The 17,985-nt window shown below is 47.1% G+C and overlaps 1 protein-coding gene across 3 annotated transcripts in view; it reads right to left on the reverse strand.

Moving 5' to 3' along the window:
• Positions 1 to 17,985, reverse strand: part of LOC119963043 — a 133,502-nt gene that overhangs the window by 39,211 nt on the left and 76,306 nt on the right. For all 3 annotated transcript variants that reach the window (XM_038791551.1, XM_038791552.1, XM_038791550.1), the window contains 2 exons: positions 11,531 to 11,614; positions 5,217 to 5,336 (listed from right to left, as the gene is read on the reverse strand). In XM_038791551.1, the coding sequence (XP_038647479.1) occupies positions 5,217 to 5,336; positions 11,531 to 11,614 (204 nt within the window). The remainder of the gene's footprint in view (positions 1 to 5,216; positions 5,337 to 11,530; positions 11,615 to 17,985) is intronic.

Below are 17,985 nucleotides of genomic sequence, written 5' to 3' on the forward strand. Positions count from 1 at the left end.
TGGGGGTACGGGGGTTAAAATGTGGAAAGCAGGATGGGGGAAGGGGGTGGTATTGGGGGAGCGGGTGTTGGTTGTTTATAATGTTGTATGGTTATTCTTTGCTTTTGTCTGTTTATATGAAAGTCCCTTGAATTAAATTGTAAAAAAAAGAAAAGACCCTGCAATATTCAACCCATATTGGGCTTCAACATCAAATGTTAGGCTATGATTACATGACATTATCTGAAACATTAAAACATAGAAGACAATAATTCTGCCTTATCAACTGGAGTTTAATCATACCACAAAATCGTATAATTAAAGCCAGTTAGAAGCAGAGTAAAATTATCTGTTCATAGTCTTTTCCATTATTTAAAATGCAGTTCATTTTCCACTCCAACAGTATCGGTCCATCATCAAATAGTTCACAAGCACTAGGAATATGGGGTGGGATTCCCCGCTACTTGGAAAAATAATCCAGAAGGGACATTCAGTGGATTTGGGGCATGGGTGGGTGGAGGTGCTGGAATCAGTGGTAGCCAAAACAGCAGACAGGCACTGGTGCCCATGAGGGTGTCTGCCAGCCCCGTCCTGAAGTTCCTGCAATCTCGAGCAAGGTCAGCACTGGGTGTGGATCCAATGCAACCATCAAAGTTACAACGTGTAGATTTTCTAGGTTCTTATTTTTACAGAGCTGTTTAAGAAAAGCTGCATTCATGCAGGGATAAAATGTCATAACAGCATCACTTTACAGATTGAGGCAATGCTGATTTTCGTGTAACGTCTCATTGGCAAAATTTTAAACTGCTTCCTTCAAATTTCTTCAGGCAGACTTAAACTTTAATAAGAAAATTTTGGCTGAAAATTAACACCCACCATTTAATAATTCAAGCTTCACCTTCTGTCAAATATTACCACAGAATTCAAACAGCTATCACTGGATTTACTGCTTTCCTAAATTGGTCCTTCAACTGCCACTCTGGGTTGACAATAATTTTTCTGTTCTACGCACCTTGCCAGCCAAAAATAAAACAGATGTGACGGAGCAGGTAGAGCAGTTAAAATAAAGATAGCAATTTACCACTGTGATTCCACTTCTTTCCTACCAGGTCCTGATATTAATCTCCTCTTCTTAGCAGATGAGCAAGCCATACAGTGGAAGGCAGCATGGTCCTGATTTAATTATACAGATTGGGTCCCAATGATATTGGGGGAGCAGTGATGCTTTCCTCGCTGGACAAATCCTGTTGGGAGCTTGAACTGTGAACAAAAGTTCCCATTAACTTCAAAAGATTTTGTTTCAAGTCTTCTTTAGGCTAGGAGAAACAATTGTGTCCTCTACACCACAGAGGAACCTTGCCTCCAATCCTCCACTTCGGAGGATTTTTCCTGCCCCAACATTAAAATTAGGGCAAATAAAACAATTAGTTCCATTGCTGTATTGTTTACTTCATATTTTGCCACCATACTCTTGAATTCTCTATTGCAGATAAATTATTAAACTGCTTATCCAGTATCCAATACTGGATAAGTAAAGCTTCCCTCCAATTAAATATTGGGAAGACTAAAGCCATTGGGCAGGATTTTCCAGGCCTTCTTGTGGGCTGGATCTTACAGATCTATCGAAGGCGAAACCCCCCCCCCCTCCCTACCGGAGGTTCCTCAGGAGCGGGAAGGGTGAGTCACGCAAACCACCGTAGACTTCAGCTGGAAGATCCCATCGGTGGCCAATGGGGAGCCGCCACCAGAAGGTACGCCACATGGGAGGAGGGAGGGCAGAAAACCCTGCCCATTGTCTTAGGTTCCTGCTCCAAAACTCAGTTCTCTAGCAACCAATTCCATTCATCTTCCTGGCAGTAAACTTGAGGTTGTCCTAAACTCTGCCGACGTCCTAACTCATAAACAATTCCATTTCACTCTTCATCCCTGCGCTTGCTGATCTGCATTACTTTAAAATTCTCATTCTTGCTTTTGAGTCCTTCCATAGCCTTGCCCCATTCCTGTCCATAATTTAGTGGAGCCTGCTGGAGCAGGCCCACACATTCGTGTGGGAGACTGCATCAGACTCCTGGCAAAAGGAAAACTGTCATTGGATGCATTGTGGGAAGGGAGTCAATGCAGGAAAATGGCTGCTGATGGCAAGCTATCAGTTATGCTTGTTTAGGGGTCATGTCACAGAATTACAAAATTGTTATAATGCAGAAGGTTCACTCATTCACAGGTACTCAGTACCTGATCATGGGACCCAGCATCAGGAATTTGGTCCCGCTGAAAGCCAACACCCCCGTCCTTGCTTCTACCTTCCTCGCCCCTCGTGTTTGTATCTCCCCCCTGCACTGCTCATTTTGCCCCACTTCCCTCTCCCCAGGGATCCAGCAACAATTCTTAGTGTATTACCAGAGAGCTGCCACCCTCTGATTTTCTAGCAGTTCCTGGGGGTGGATTTCTGTTCTACAAGGGACATAATAAGACACAAGACTCAGTATTGTTCAGTTAAATGCCTGTTTACCTTATAATTATAGTCATTCATGGCACAGAAAGAGGCCATCAGGACCTTCAAGTGTAGCAATCCAGTCAGTCCCAATCCCCGACTCAGTCTTATTATGATCCCAGGCCAGATTCCAATAGCAGCAAGGATACTGGGCAGAAACTCTAATATTTTATTAACATTTTTAAGACTGTGAGGTAAGGATACCTCACTCCAGAAGTGATTACACAAAGAAATAGGGATGTGGTATATTACAACAAGCTTTATTACCAACACATTATTAAAATATTTAATATCACACCAGAAAATAACTTTCAATTATCCCTTAAACAATACTACTCAATACCGTGAATACAATACCCTTAATTGCTATCTTTATTCCCACTTAACAAGAAGATTAAAACATCTCAGCTCTCAATCCACTGTTAACTACCAATGCCACGTAAGAATACTTCCTTTCCAGAGATGTTCTTTGAGAAATACAGATTTCTTGACACTGTTTCACAGAAAAGATCTGACTCCTGTCAGAACCATGCAGAAACTCTGGCTATAGTTCTTCAGAAGCTGTTTCCCAGCTGGTTTCAGCTCCCCCTTGTTCTCAGACAAGACTGCCCTGCTTTAAAGATTGTTCATCTCTTTTAACTGAACTGCAGAAAGCAAAATCTGACTTGCGGTCATAGCTTCAACTAGAACTGCACTGACCTGCTTTTCCTACCAGTAACGACATCATCTTACCAAGTTGAAATATAATTAACTCCACAGGGAATCCCCTTAATCAAAACACAATTCCATTAGCCCAAACATTTTATGATACCTTAATTGCCCTCCTGGCTCCCAAAATATACTTGCCTTTCAAACAAGGATTTATTTTAAAACATGACTGTAGGAGTCAAACACTCTAACCCAAGTTTTTAACCCTTACTGTATCAAATACCTATATTACAACACATCTTAAATTCCTACATTCATCACAGTCCCCATAATCAGGCCAGTTTATTTTGTATCGGGCCTCCCAGAGAAAAGCAACACAGGTGGGTGGGAACCCCATTGTCAACACAAAATTCCACCCTCTATGTCTATGAACGCTTCCAACACTTGCTCTCCTCTAATTCTGGCCTCTTGACCAATCCTGATTTTAATACCTCCACCATTGACTGTTGTACCTTTGGCTGCCAATATCCTAAGCTCTCGAATTATCTCCATAAACCTTTCCACCTTGCTACCTCTCTTCCATTAAAATGTTCCTTAAAAATAACTCTTTGAACAAGCTATTATCCCCTTATGTGTTTTGATGCCTAATTTTGCTTTATAACGCTCTAGTGAAGCATCCTGCTATGTTTCATTGTTGCAAAGGTGAGATATATATATATATATATATATATATAGAGGTATTGTAACTTAACTACATTGTTAAGATGGTTCACTTGACTTAGATCGAGCATTTGGCTCAGTGGGCTAGACAGCCGGTTTGTAATGCAGAACAAGGCCAGCAGCACGGGGTTCAAATCAGTACTGGCTGTGAATTCTGAATTCTCCCTCCGTGTACCGGAACAGGCGCCAGAATGTGGCGACTAGGGGTTTTTCACAGTAACTTCATTGAAGCCGACTTGTGACAATAAAAGATTATTATTATTTCAGTGTAACACAAAGTTTGTTTTCATTCAAATAGTCATTTGATAGCACAGAAATAGAGTCTTTTCTGCGTCCAGCGCAATCACCACCTCGGTCTCCTTTCGATCTGCTGGCTCCATAACTACATTTAACACCCTCCTAATATTCAAAAATAGATGCCTTCTAGCGCTAACTCTGCCTAAACTTCTTATAAAACTCACTGGGAACCCATCTGGCCCTACCACCTTCCTCAATTGCATCCTCCCAATTGCCTCCTTTACTCCTGTTCCCCTACCGACCCCTCCAATGTGTCCCTATCTTCCTCCCCCAACTTCAAGTATTCCAGACGGTCCAGGAATTCCCGCATCTCCCAGTGGTTCCTCAAACACCTTATTGATCTTGTCTGGGGCCACCACCAATTTCCCTGTCCTATCCTGCACCTGGATAATTCCCCTCGCCGCCACCTCCTCAGAAGTTGGCCTGCCAGCATGCAGGCCTTCTCCCCATACTAATGACTGACAATATTAAATTAGTTGTTAGTATAATTTTTAACAGGCTAAGGACGATTTCGCAAATGTTGTCCAATCACATCTAATGTTGGACACTGTGTTCTGCAATTTGCAAGCACAGGCTGGTTGGGTATGGTCTGTGCTTTGCCTGTTGCGAACAGCGGAAGGGACGTGCTGTTTGATATGTTCCGCCAGTCTTTTAGATGTACAGCCTATTGACACTGTAATTCATATTTCACATTGTTCGTTTGTGTGATAGGCATAACGACCTTTTGGCTTGATAGCAGTATCCTATTGGTGCAAATACCACTCGTGTTGCTATTGCATAGTAGCAGTGTGAAACATCTAGTTTCACCCGGTTGCTCAAGGTTTTGAGATACCTTGCGTTTCCAGAATAATCTGAGGTAGGCTAGGCACTTTTCAGGACTGAAAGTGATGGCCAAATGCTTTTGACAATGTTTAATTTCCCGGCTTATCAATAAATATTAAAATAATGATTTTGATTATTTTTTTAAAAGTCGAATCAACATCATATAAAGCTATACACAGTATCCATTTTTGTGTTTCCGTAGATAAAAATAACATGAACGTATATTTCAAACAGGAGTATTTCAAGACATGATACTCACTTCTTCAATTAATGGTTTCCCATAATTAAATGCAAAATGGTCTAATTCCGCGAAAAAACTTTGCATTTTACTGAGTTTCAGTATGTTCTCGTGTTCCCTCGCCACCTCAGTCGGATCTCCCTTGAAAAGAAAAGGAAACGAAATGCAAGCACATGTTGAATATTAAATGGTTAACCATGGTCTTCAATGTTAAATGATTGTATTCACCCCAGCCTAGAGTGGAACAGGCTGCACACAATGAGAAACAGCACAGCAACATGTCCCTTAAAAAGATGGTGCCATTGAAGGGGATGACAGGTACTCAAAATCCATTAATGTATACATAGGCGCAATCTAGAAATGTGCCCATTGAATTTTGAAAAGTGATAACAGGACAGATGAAGTCCCTACAACAAAGAAGTTATCCATATACAATGCAGCAACCCTACATTTGCATACAATTAACTGTGAATACTAGATGGAACAAGGGATCTTGTCCTGTGTGTCCACAAATCCCTAACGCTAACAAGAAAGGTTGATAACCTTTCCTTAACCAAAGGCATATGGAATGCTTTCCTTTATTGGCCGAGGCATAAAATATAAGAGCAGTGTGTTAGACCACAGCTTGAATACTGTACAGTTTGGGCCAACACATTACAGAAATGTTTAAAGAGTGCAGGGGATTTATGAGACGTGGCAAGGACTGGAAAATATTAACAATGAAGGAAGATTGGATCTGAACTGGCGAAAATGTGTGCTGAGTTCAACGGGATTCCGTTGCCCCCTTACAAACTTATTACCCCCTTAACAAATAAACCTCCCACCCTCCAACGCCAACACACCGGTATCCTCCGAACTCCATTGTTCTAGCTCCTCCATCTACCATCAAAGTTCAGTTCTCCCCGAGTTTACGCTCTTTAATAAAGTCATTGGCCTCCTCTGGGGTTTTAACATAATACTCCTGGCCTTCAAAAGTCACCCACAGTTTTGCCAGGTTCAGCACCCCAAACCTAATCTGCCGTCGATAGAGCACTGCCGTGGCCCTGTTGAACTCAGCACACATTTTCGCCAGTTCAGCTCCAATGTCCTGGTATATTCCCTCCCATTCACAGTTCCATTTCTCTCTGGTCTACTGCAGGATCTTTTCCTTCTCCAAATACTTATGGAGCCTCAAGATCACCGCCCACGGCGTCTCCCTCACTCTATGCTTCAGCCTCAGAGACCTGTGTGCTCTGTCCATTACTGGGGCCTTGTGCAGCACCCTCTCCACCACCCTGCCAGCATCCTCGAGATGTATCTCGTGACTTCCACACCTTCAGGCAAGCCAGCAATACGCAGGTTTGCCTTCTCAACCTGTTCTTCTACTCTTTCACCTTTGATATTAGCAATTTGCAAAGGTCCCCAAGAACCCCACATTCACCTCCAATGCCACCCGCAGATCACTGTGGTCCGACATCACCTTCTCCATCTCCAGGATCTGTGACCCCGGTGCCTGCAAGCACTTCTCGACCCTTTCCATCGAGCCTTTCAGGGTGCAACTGCCCTTTTGATCGGTACTCCTGCATCTCCTTCCTTTATTGGCGAAACTCTTCTCTAATAAAAGCCATTAATGGCTCCTCTGGGGTTTTCCAACTTATGCCAACCCTTTCCCCTCTGCATCTTTCCAATTGCTGAAGTGCCACAGGTCTCTTCCAGTTCCTTGACCACGTTTTTCACCTTTTTCTGCCAGGTCTGGTAACCATCAGACACTCACGGGGAGAACCTCTCAACACCTTCAACTGCACTTTCACGTCAAAATTTCTACCACTTTTGCTGAAAAGAGCTCAGTTCTACACCTTCAAGCAGGGGCTGCCTTGTGTGTGACCACTCACTCCATGGCCGCCACCTCAGTCCCATTCAAGGCAAAGGTGGATAGGAGGAAAGGCAACAGCTGATAGAGGAGAATTTGGAAGTTGATGGAAGATATGCGGAGGATCTGGAGCCAGAGCTATTGGTGAAGAGGAAGGAGTTGCTGTCGAAGTTTGATCTTATAACCATGGGAACGGCAGTTCAGTAGTTGAGGTGAGCGCGGTGGGGTTGTGTATGAGTGTGGCGAGAAGGCCAGTCGATTGCTGGCGGGCCAGCTACGTCGGCAGGCAGCACCAAGGGAGATTATGCAGATTGGGGATGGAACGGGAGGGGTGGTGGTGACTCCGGAGCAAGTGCATAATCTGTTTGAGGACTTTTTGGGATGAAGACATTTCTCCTCACCTCAGTTCTAAAAAGTTTACCCCTTATCTTCAAACTATAACCTCTAGTTCTGGACTCCGCCACCAGCGGGAACATTCTTTCTGAATCTACCCTGTCTAATCCTGTTAGAAAATTACAAGTTTCTGTGAGATCCGCTCTCACTCTTCTCAACTCCAATGAATATAATCCTAACTGACGTAGTCTCTCCTCATATGGCAGTCCCACCATCCAGGAGTCAACCTGGTAAACCTTTGCTGCAGTCCCTCCATAGCAAGAACATCCTTCCTCAGATAAGGGCACCAAAACTGCACACAATACTCCAGGTCTGGCCTCACCAATACCCTATACAATTGCAGTAAAACATCTCTATTCCTATACTCAAATCCTCTCGCTATGAAGGCCAACATACCATTTGCCTTTACTGCCTGCTGTGCCTGTGCGCTTACTTTCAGCGACTGATGAGGACACCAAGGTCTCACTGAGTATCCACCTCTCATAATTTACACCCATTCAAATAATAATCTGCCTTCCTCTTTTTGCTACCCAAGTGGATAACCTCATATTTATTTACATTATACTGCATCATCCCACTCAGTCTGTCCAAATCAGGCTGAAGCATCTCTGCATCCTTCTCACAGCTCACCCTCCTACCCAACTTTGGATCATCTGCAAATTTGGAGATAATACATTTTGTTCCCTCAGATATCCATCACAAGACACTACCTGCAATCCCATGCGCTTGAACTTTACATATTAAACTGCTATGTGAAACCTTGTCGAAAGCCTTCTGAAAGTCTAAATAAACCATGTCCACTGGTTCTCCCTGGTCAAATCTACCAGTTACATCTTCAAAGAATTCCAGTAGATTTGTGATTTACCTTTCGTAAATCCATGCTGACTTTGTCTGAATACACCACTGCTTTCCAAATGCTGTGCTATGAAATCCTTGGTAATGGACTCTCGTAACATCCCTCCTACCAACGTTAGGCTCACTGGTCTACAGTTCCCTGTTTTCTCTATACCTCCCTTTCGAGTAGCGGGGTTATATTAGCTACTCTCCAACCTGGAGGAACCATTCCAGAGTCCAAAGAATTTTGGAAAATGACCACCAATGGGTCTACTATTTCAAGGGCACTTCCTTAAATACTCTGGGATGTAGATTATCAGCCCTGGAGATTTATCTGCCTTAAATCCCATTAATTTCCCCAAAACCATTTCTCTACTAATACTTCAGCTCCTCACTAAAACTTGTGTTTTCAAAACTTCCAGTACATTGTTCATGTCTTCCTTTGTGAAGACAGAAGCAAAGTACAAATTTACTTCCTCAGTCAGTTCTTTGTTCCCCATTATGAATCCCCCCGCTTCTGACTGTAAGTGGCTTACATTTGTTTTTATCAATCCTTTTTCTCTTTTCATACCTATAGAAACTTTTACAGTCAGTTTTTATGTTCCCCGCTAGCTTACTTTCTCTGATTTCCTCTCTATTGCTATTCCCAACATTACCACTACAGTTTGATGGTCTGTATACCACCCCTATGAATGTTTCTTGCCTCTTGGTGTTTCTTAACTCAACCTCGACAGATTCTACATCATTTGTGTTAATATCTTTCCTCAATATTGTATCAATATCTTCTTTAATCAACAATGTAACTCCACCTTTTCCTTTCTGTTTGTCCTTCCTAAAAACTGAATAGCCCTCATTGTTTAGTTCCAATCCTTGGTCACCTTGGAGCCATGTCTCCACAATCCTAACTAATCCCATCATACCCCTTTACATCTATCTGCACAGCTAATTCATCCATTTTATTTCCAATGCTCTTCATTCAGGCACAAAACCTTAAGGCTAGTCCTTTTAACATTTCTTGTCAGGTCCTACTATGTTTTACTGTGTCTTTTACTAATTCTGTCTCACTTTTCCTATTCGCATTGCTGTCTTTTTCTCTTGTCCTTGATTCTCCCTTCTCTGAATCCTTACGTAGTTTCCCACACACTAACGTTTAAGGTTATACCCTCCCCAACCACTCTAGCAAGCACACCTCCCCCAATGCCCCAGGAATCTGAAACCCTCCCCCTCACACATCTTTTCAGCCATGTACTCATCCTATATATCCCTCTGTTTCTATTCTGACTAGCACGTGACACTGGTAGTAATCCGGAGATAACTACTTTTGAGGTCCTACTTTTAAACTTGCTTCCTAGAGTTGCCAGCACTCTAATTAGCTCTTAGAGTTGGGACATCCTCCCTCATAGGGACACAAGCCACAACGGTAGGCAATTAATTGCTTGAGGACTGAAATATCCGGCTATGGCTTCCAGGAGCGATGGAAGTCGGGTTGCCTCGATTTACCAGCCAGTGGGTGGGGCCACTCCCTTCATGTCATATCCTGGCTAATAACCCAGGATAAGGTTAACTGAAGTATGTAAATGTAAAAAATAAATGAAAGACAGTATGGCTTATTGAAGAAAAATTGTTACAATTAACTTGACTGAATGCTTTGATATGATGCAATTGCTTGATGAGAGTTAATCAGTTGATGTGTATACGGACTCTCAAAAGGAATTTGACAAATTAGCACGGAGCAATTAAAATTTAAAATTAAACTAAAGTGCCTGGGAAAATTGCCTGAGGGACAGAAAGCAGAGAGTAAAGATGAGCCGTTGTTTGTCAGACTGGAGAAAAGGTATACAGTGGTGCTCCCAGGGGTCACCCATTAGAACCACTGCTCTTTTTGATATTCACTGATGATCTAAACTTAGATATACAGGACATAATTTGAAAGAATGCAGGTGATAATAAACTAGAAAATAAGGGACACCAGCATTTCCCAAGCTTGGTTCCGCAGAACACTGGGGTTTAAAAGACATTCAGGGGTTACGAAGTAGGTCGAGATGTTTTAAATTTGAAACAGCTGTCCTTCCAGCTTTTCCTTTGAAAGCGGCCTTCACACTGATGGGCACGCTAGTCAACCTGTCAACAGCTAATGCACTGAGAAGCGCTCTCTGGCTGGATGAGCTGGAAATAGCAGCAAAATCTATATTCAAAGCCCCAGGCAAAGGTGAGAGTGAAAGTAAACAGGTAGCTGAGTTAGGGAGCAATGGCCACAGAGGGTGGGAGGGGAAGCGACCTCGGAGGGCAGGAGAGGAAGCGACCTCGGAGGGCGGGAAGGGAGAGGCCTCGAAGGGCGGGAAGGGAGCAGCCTCGGAGGGTGGGGGGTAAGTGGCCTCAGAGGGAGGGAGAGGAACTGGCCTCGGAGGGCAGCAGGCGAAAGAGCCATGGAGCAATGGAGAGGAAGCAGCTACGGAGCAATGGCGAGGGAAGGTGATAGTGAGTGTTGAAAGACAGGTGAGGGTGCGAAACATGGGATTTTCAGCCTGCAAAGGAGGCATCAATGCGGTAATCTTATAATTAGATTGTTACAGTGATAGACGGTAACTTGGTATGTTATTTTAAATAAAACTTGCAGGAGTCGAAGAAGGGGGCACAACTTTAAACTAAAGGAAAATACCTTTAAAATGGATATCATGAAATTCTTCTTCACACAACACATGTGCATAATAAACTTCCAGAGGAAAAACACCTGGAATAATTTAAGAAACAAGATACCACAATGGGGCTGGGTGGAAAGGGGGAGCAAGATGAGCAAATACTCTTGTGCAACCATTATTCTCTTGAACGACCGGGGTTTTCCAATCCCACCCCCTGGCGGATCCCCTGCTCCAAGCAAAGTCAATGGACCATTGGCTGCTTCACTGCATCTGAAAAATCCTGGCCAAAGTTTGTCAACCTTTTAGTCAAAGTCAAATCAGAACCCAGAAGTCCTGAGAAATCAAGGTAAACATATTTGGAATGCATAAGCCAAGATTAAATGATCTGAAATGAAAGGAAACTAAATACCCTGACATTTCACTGAATTTGTACTTTACAGAACTTTCCCTTAAGGGATAAGCAAGTAGATTAAGGCACAGACAAGGTTAAATTCACACGTTCCGGGAAAGGTGTTTGATCATGGTTTCAAATGTCCCAACATTATACCAATCTTTTATAATTAATATGCATTTATATTTAGAATTAGAATTATGTATTCTGGACAAGTAAGAAAACTTACAGCCTTCATCAGAATTGATGCGTAGGCAACTGGATATAAAGTTGGTGTGCTCACATTCTTTTTAAATTCATCAGGTAATTTTCTCTGAGATGGGTGGAAAAGAAAAAATAAAATGATATGATGCATGACATAATATTAAGATCATAATGCACACAGTTACAACTGAAAACTATGAAAACATGAGTTCATATTCTTACACTAATGCATATCACAGAATGACAGAACAGTTACAGCACAGAAGGAGCCTATTAAGCATGGCATGGGCACTGTCACCCTTAGGAACAACTTACCTAGTGTCACTACCCTCCCCTTCCTCTGTAATCCTGCAAATTCTTCCTTTCCAGAAATAATCAATCTTTTTTTCGAAAGCCTTAATTGAACCTGCCTCCGCTACATTCTAAGGCAATGCATTCAGATCGTAACAATCCACTGTGTGGAAAAGTTAATGGATTTTCAATCTATGCCCAGTATTGCTGCAAATAGATTGGCAATTATTAAAAGTGCCAGATTTTCATTCTCATAGAATGGATATAGTGCAGAAGGAGATCATTCAGTCCACTGTAGCTGTGCTGACTCTGCGAAGGAGTAATTTACCAAGAGCAGTGGTGGACAATCTGCGGCCCAGGGGCCACATGCAGCCCGTCAGGGTTCTGAGCATGTTCCCCAAAACATTTTGCTGACTGTTGCCCACGCGCAGAATTGCCACATTCCACTGGTTTCTATCTGTGTAGCTTTTTTCCTACTGGTATGACTGAAGTGTTACGCATGAAAAATAAGGTGCATGAAATGAGATGCATGCTGATTGCACACAACATTGACTGTGAGAGCCGTGCGCTCCCTCTGCATCCAATCAAGGGCAAGGGCTCTTCCTATTGATTCCCTTATTTCCTATTTCTGTTATTTTGTCATTATCGTTTTTGGTCCATGGATCTTTGGTGGAGACATACCTTAAAGTCGAGCAGGGGAAGTGAGGAACTCAAAGTTACAAAAAGTACACTATGGTTTGATGCTTTAGATTTTGAACTGAAGAATGCGGACTTTATGGCACATAAGGGATTCGAGACATTTGGTTTGATTGGTTGGCTGGTGGACAATGGATTGGGCAGGGACAGTATTCTGCCTGGCAACAGACACCGATTGGTTCCTGCCAGGTGGGTTTTTTTCAGAGGACCGTGCAAAAAACTTCTGGACTCCAAAAGGGGAAGCTGTATTGCTCTCTCTCTCGTTTTCTCTCAAATGTTGGCTGCTTGCTGTTACTGTGAATTTACAGGGAAGCCACTAAAGCAGCTCTCTCTCTCTCTGTTCTGCTACCTACGATCTAAAGGCAGAAGTCTCTAGAACTGATGAGTCCACAATGCAAACCATTACACTCTGAATGCAAAGTTATCACCAAACTGTAGGTCTCGGCCATTCCCCACCTGAGAGCGGGACGTGTCCGCAGAACCTCATCAAGGTCAGCCTGGTACTGGGTGACATCCCCCAGCGAGTTGGACATTCTGCCAAGACCCTCAGCCATGGCCGTCGCTGACTGCACGACTACTTGGACACCTTCACTCTTGGTGCCAACATCGTGCACCAGCTCTCCACTGCGGTCGCCACCCTTCCAGTGTTGGCCTTGGTGCCACGCATTGCCGGCGACATTTCCTGCACCCGTAGCTTTTGGGACTCCTCCAAGCGGCTATGGACCTGCTGGAGTGTCACTGACATCTCTCTCCAAATGTCCCAACCACTCCCTAACATCTCCATTAGCTCCAGGATGACCTCTTTCACAGGCTTAGGATCAGGCTGGGACCCAGCTGGATCCAGCAGCCCTCCGACCCCTGTCTCACCTGGGGGTTCCTATCTCCACCTGATGTGCCTCAACAGCAGTCAGGTGCTCACCAGGTTGTGCCCCAGAAGCCTGACCACTAACATTTCCCACCAAGTATGTAGCTGTGCTGGTGGAGGGTGGGGATGGCAGCTGTGACACCTCGATCGTGGCATCCTTGGACCTTTCCTCCGAGGTGTTCTCCTGGGAGGCTGAAAAGGGGGCCACTCAGGATGGACCGATGGCGTCGGCTGGAGGACCTGCGGGAGAATGGACATGTGGTCAGTGGGAGGGTTGGGGGGAATGCCATTGGTGTCTACTCACTGGTGCTGCCTGGTGTAGGTCGTTCACCTTTTTCCGGCACGAGATGCCAGTCCTCCTGGTCACACACCCAACGCTCACAGCCGCCGCCGCATCGTCCCAGGCAGCACTGGTTGCTCTATTGCTGACCCTCCTGGACCCTCAGGGGAACAGGACATCCCTCCTGGCCCCCGCTGTATCCAGCTGCCTCCCAGATCTGCAACCCCGAATCTTGGGGCCAGTTACCTGGGCGTCACTGTTGCGAGCCATCTGGGGTTGGCTGAGCAAGTGCTGCTCGACCTTGTTAGAGGGGGGCTGATGAGTGCGGTGCTGATGAATTAGCTGCCGATCCTTCATTTGCGGCGAGAAACCTGTGGGGCCTCATTCAGTGCACAAATCAACATTGAATAGTGTTAACGGCCTTGCAGTCCCCGCTAGCTACAACACTTAGAAATCTTTGCAGAGAATCGCGGCCATAGGGCGGAATTCTCCACTCCCACACGGAATCGGGAAGGCCGTCGTGAACTCGGCCGAGTTTCACGACGGCTCCTCGCACTTTATTCACCCCCACCCGGGGGAGCTAGGAGCGGCGCTCCGTAACTCTCGGCCGCTGGGCCTTGACGCTTGCATCAAGGGGACGCGCTGAGAATGACGCGACGGCGGCGCCTAAGTGACGTCAGCCGCGCATGCTCAGGTTGGCCGGCTCCAACCCGTGCATGCGCGGCTGACTTCACGACGGCTGACGGCTCCAACCCGCGCATGCGCGGTTGCCATCTTCCCCTCCGCTGCCCCGCAAGACGTGGCGGCTAGATCCTGCAGGGCAGCAGAGGGGAAAGAGTGTGTCGCTTGGAGATGCCGGCCCGATGATCGGTGGGCACCGATCGCGGGCCAGTCCCCTCCCGAGCACGGCCGTGGTGCTCACTCCCCTCTCCGCCCCCCACAAGCCACAAACGAGCATTTGGCTCGTTTACGACGGCAGCGACCAGGTGTGGTTGCCGCTGCCGTGAACCGGTCGGGAACGTCAGGCTGCTCGGCCCATCTGGGCCAGAGAATCGCCGGTCGCCGTGACAAATCGCGGGGGGTGCCAGGGGGGCGTGTCGTGAGTCGCCCAGCCCTCCTGCGATTCTCCCACCCGGCGTGGGGAGCGGAGAATCGCGCCCATAGTCTTTTGTAGTCATAGTATTGTTAGTTCCTACCTGACCATGTGTTCCTGTATTCTATCCCAGTCAGGTTCTATACTAGGGGTAGAGTAGATTGCAGAGATGTAAGGGATGAGGCCATGGAGGGGTTTGAATTCAATGAGGAGATTCTTGGAAGTAGAGGGGTGGATGATGGGAAGCTAATCAGGAAAGCAATAGATTAGTCAGGTCTGGAGGGAGCAAAGGGATGTCCAACAGTTGCATCAACAAATGAGCTGAGGCAGGGGGTGATAATGTGGAGGTGGAAGTAGGCAGAGGATATGATGTCGGTAGTGCGCAGTTCAGAGCCTAGTAGGAGAACAAGGTTGCAAACAATCCAGTTAAGATTCCGACAGTGGACTTTCCGGTGGCAGCGATGACATAGGAAGCCGCACATTTGTGAGCTCCCGATTGAAACAGACTTTTCGGCTCTTTTTAGAGCCCAAAACGGAATCTTTTCGACATCTCCCGGTGGGAGAAGGTGTGCTGATCGACTTTCTCTGCATTTCATGACTCGAACTCGGAGTGGAAAGGGGGGAAAAAACGGCGGCAGCTCCCCAGAAAAAACGGGGGAAGGATTCCAAGATGGCGGCCGGCAGAGCACCAGAGGAGTGGAGGCTGTGGGCGCAGGAGCAGCAAGCTGCTCTCCTGCGCTGTTTTGCAGATTTCAAGGCTGAGGTACTGAGCTCTCTGCGGGAAACAAACAAAAAGCTCTCAGAGATTCAGACGTCCCAGGGTGCTGCCATCCAGGCGTTGCAGGCGCGGGCCACTGAACGAGAGGAGGAGGCCGTGGTCCTCGTGAGTAAGGTGGAGGGGCACGAGGCACTCCACAAGAAGTGGCAGGACCGCTTCGAGGAGCTCGATCACCGCATGAGGCGGAAAAATCTGAGGATCTTGGGCCTTGCGGAGGGGCTGGAGGGGTCGGATCTGACAACCTACGTGGCTACGATGCTGAACTTGTTAGTGGGGGCAGGATCTTTCCATCTGCCCCTGGAGCTGGAGGGAGCCCACAGGGTACAGGCCAGGAGGCCTAAGGAGAACGAACCCCCGCATGCGGTGCTGGTGAGGTTCCACCGGTTCAGTGATCGGGAGTGTGTGCTGCGCTGGGCCAAGAAGGTGAAGAGCAGCAATTGGGAGAATGGGGTAGTACGGATCTACCAGGATTGGAGTGCGGAGGTGGCTAAGCGGCGGTCCGGGTTTAATCGGACGAAGGAGGTGCTCTATAAGAAGAAGATAAAGTTTGGAATGTTGCAGCCTGCGCGCCTGTGGGTAACTTATTTGGACCGGCATTATTATTTTGATTCCCCGGAGGAGGCGTGGGCCTTCGTGCGGACGGAGAAACTGGACTCTAATGTCGCGGGCGCTGATTTCATTAATCTTAAAGAGGGACAAGGACCCCAGCAGTGTGGTTCATACAGGCCCATATCTCTCCTCAATGTGGATGCCAAGGTGCTGGCAAAAATCCTGGACACCAGGATAGAGGACTGTGTGCCAGGGGTTGTACACGAGGACCAGACAGGTTTCGTGAAGGGAAGGCAGCTGAACACGAATGTGCGGAGATTGTTGAATGTCATCATGATGCCGGCGATTGAGGGAGAGGCTGAGATAGTGGTGGCGCTGGATGCGGAGAAGGTCTTCGATAGAGTGGAGTGGGGGTACTTAGGGGTGGTGTTGGGGAGGTTTGGATTTGGGTGAAGGGTTTATTAGATGGGTGACGCTGCTATATGAGGCCCCGATGGCGTGTGTGGCCACGAATGGGAGGAGGTCGGAGTACTTCCGGCTTTACCGAGGGACCAGGCAGGGCTGCCCCCTGTCCCCCTTGTTGTTTGCATTGGCAATCGAGCCGTTGGCGATGGCGCTGAGAGATTCAGGGAGGCGGAGAGGTTTGGTGCGAGGTGGGCAGGAACATAGGGTGTCGTTGTGTGCCGATGACCTGTTACTGTGTGTGGTGGACCCGGTGGGAGGGATGCCGGGGGTGATGGAGCTGCTAGCTGAGTTTGGGACCATTTCAGGCTATGAACTGAATTTGTGCAAGAGTGAGGTGTTTGTGGTGCACCTTGGAGACCAGGAGGAGGGAGTTGGTGGGCTTCCGCTTAGGAGGGCAGGGGAGAGTTTTAGGTGCCTGGGGGTGCAGGTGGCCAGGGACTGGGGGACTCTCCACAAGCATAATTTTGCCGGGCTTGTGGATCAGATGGAGGAGGAGTTCAAGAGGTGGGACATGCTGCCGTTGTCGTTGGCGGGGAGGGTGCAGTCCGTCAAAATGACGGTGCTGCCGAGGGTCTTGTTCCTCTTTCAGTGCCTGCCCATCTTTATCCCCAGGGCCTTCTTTAGGAGAGTGACTAACAGTATTTTGAGCTTTGTGTGCACATGGGACTCCGAGAGTGAAGAGGGGTTTCCTGGAGCGAGGGAGGGGTGGAGGCGGGCTGGCACTGCCCAACCTTTTGGGGTACTATTGGGCGGCCAATGTGTCAATGGTGCGTAAATGGGTGATGGGGGGGGGGGGGGGGGCGGCGTGGAAAGGAGTGGAGATGGCGTCATGTAGAGGTACGAGCCTGGGTGCCTTGGCAGCGGTGCCATTACCGCTCTCTCCTAGGAGGCATACCACGAGCCCGGTGGTGGCGGTGACCCTAAGAATCTGGGGACAGTGGAGACGGCATAGGGGGGAAACAGGGGGCTCGATCGAGGCTCCATTGGGTGGAGGTCATTGGTTCATCCCAGGGAACACTGATGGGGGATTTAGGGGATGGCAAAGGGTGGGCATCAGCAAATTGAGGGACCTGTTTATTGGCGGGAGGTTTGCGGGCCTGGGGAACTGGAAGATAAATTTGGGCTCCAAGGGAACCTGTTCAGATACTTGCAGGTAAAGGCGTTTGCTAGGCGACAGGTAGAGGAGTTCCCTCTGCTGCCCTCGCGGGGGGGCGATGGACAGAGTGCTTTCGGGGGTGTGGGTCGGAGAGGGGAAGGTGTCTGACATCTATAAGGTAATGCAGGAGGTGGAGGAGTCGTCAGTGGAGGAGCTGAAGGCTAAATGGGAGGGGGAACTTGGGGAGCAGATAGAGGACGGGACTTGGGCGGATGCCTTAGAGAGAGTCAACTCTTCCTCTTCATAGTGCGAGGCTTAGTCTCATCCAATTCAAGGTGTTGCACCGGGCCCACATGTCTGGGACTAG

This window comes from Scyliorhinus canicula, chromosome 3 (assembly GCF_902713615.1).
Source record: "Scyliorhinus canicula chromosome 3, sScyCan1.1, whole genome shotgun sequence".
In the NCBI taxonomy this organism is placed as follows: Eukaryota; Metazoa; Chordata; class Chondrichthyes; order Carcharhiniformes; family Scyliorhinidae; genus Scyliorhinus; species Scyliorhinus canicula.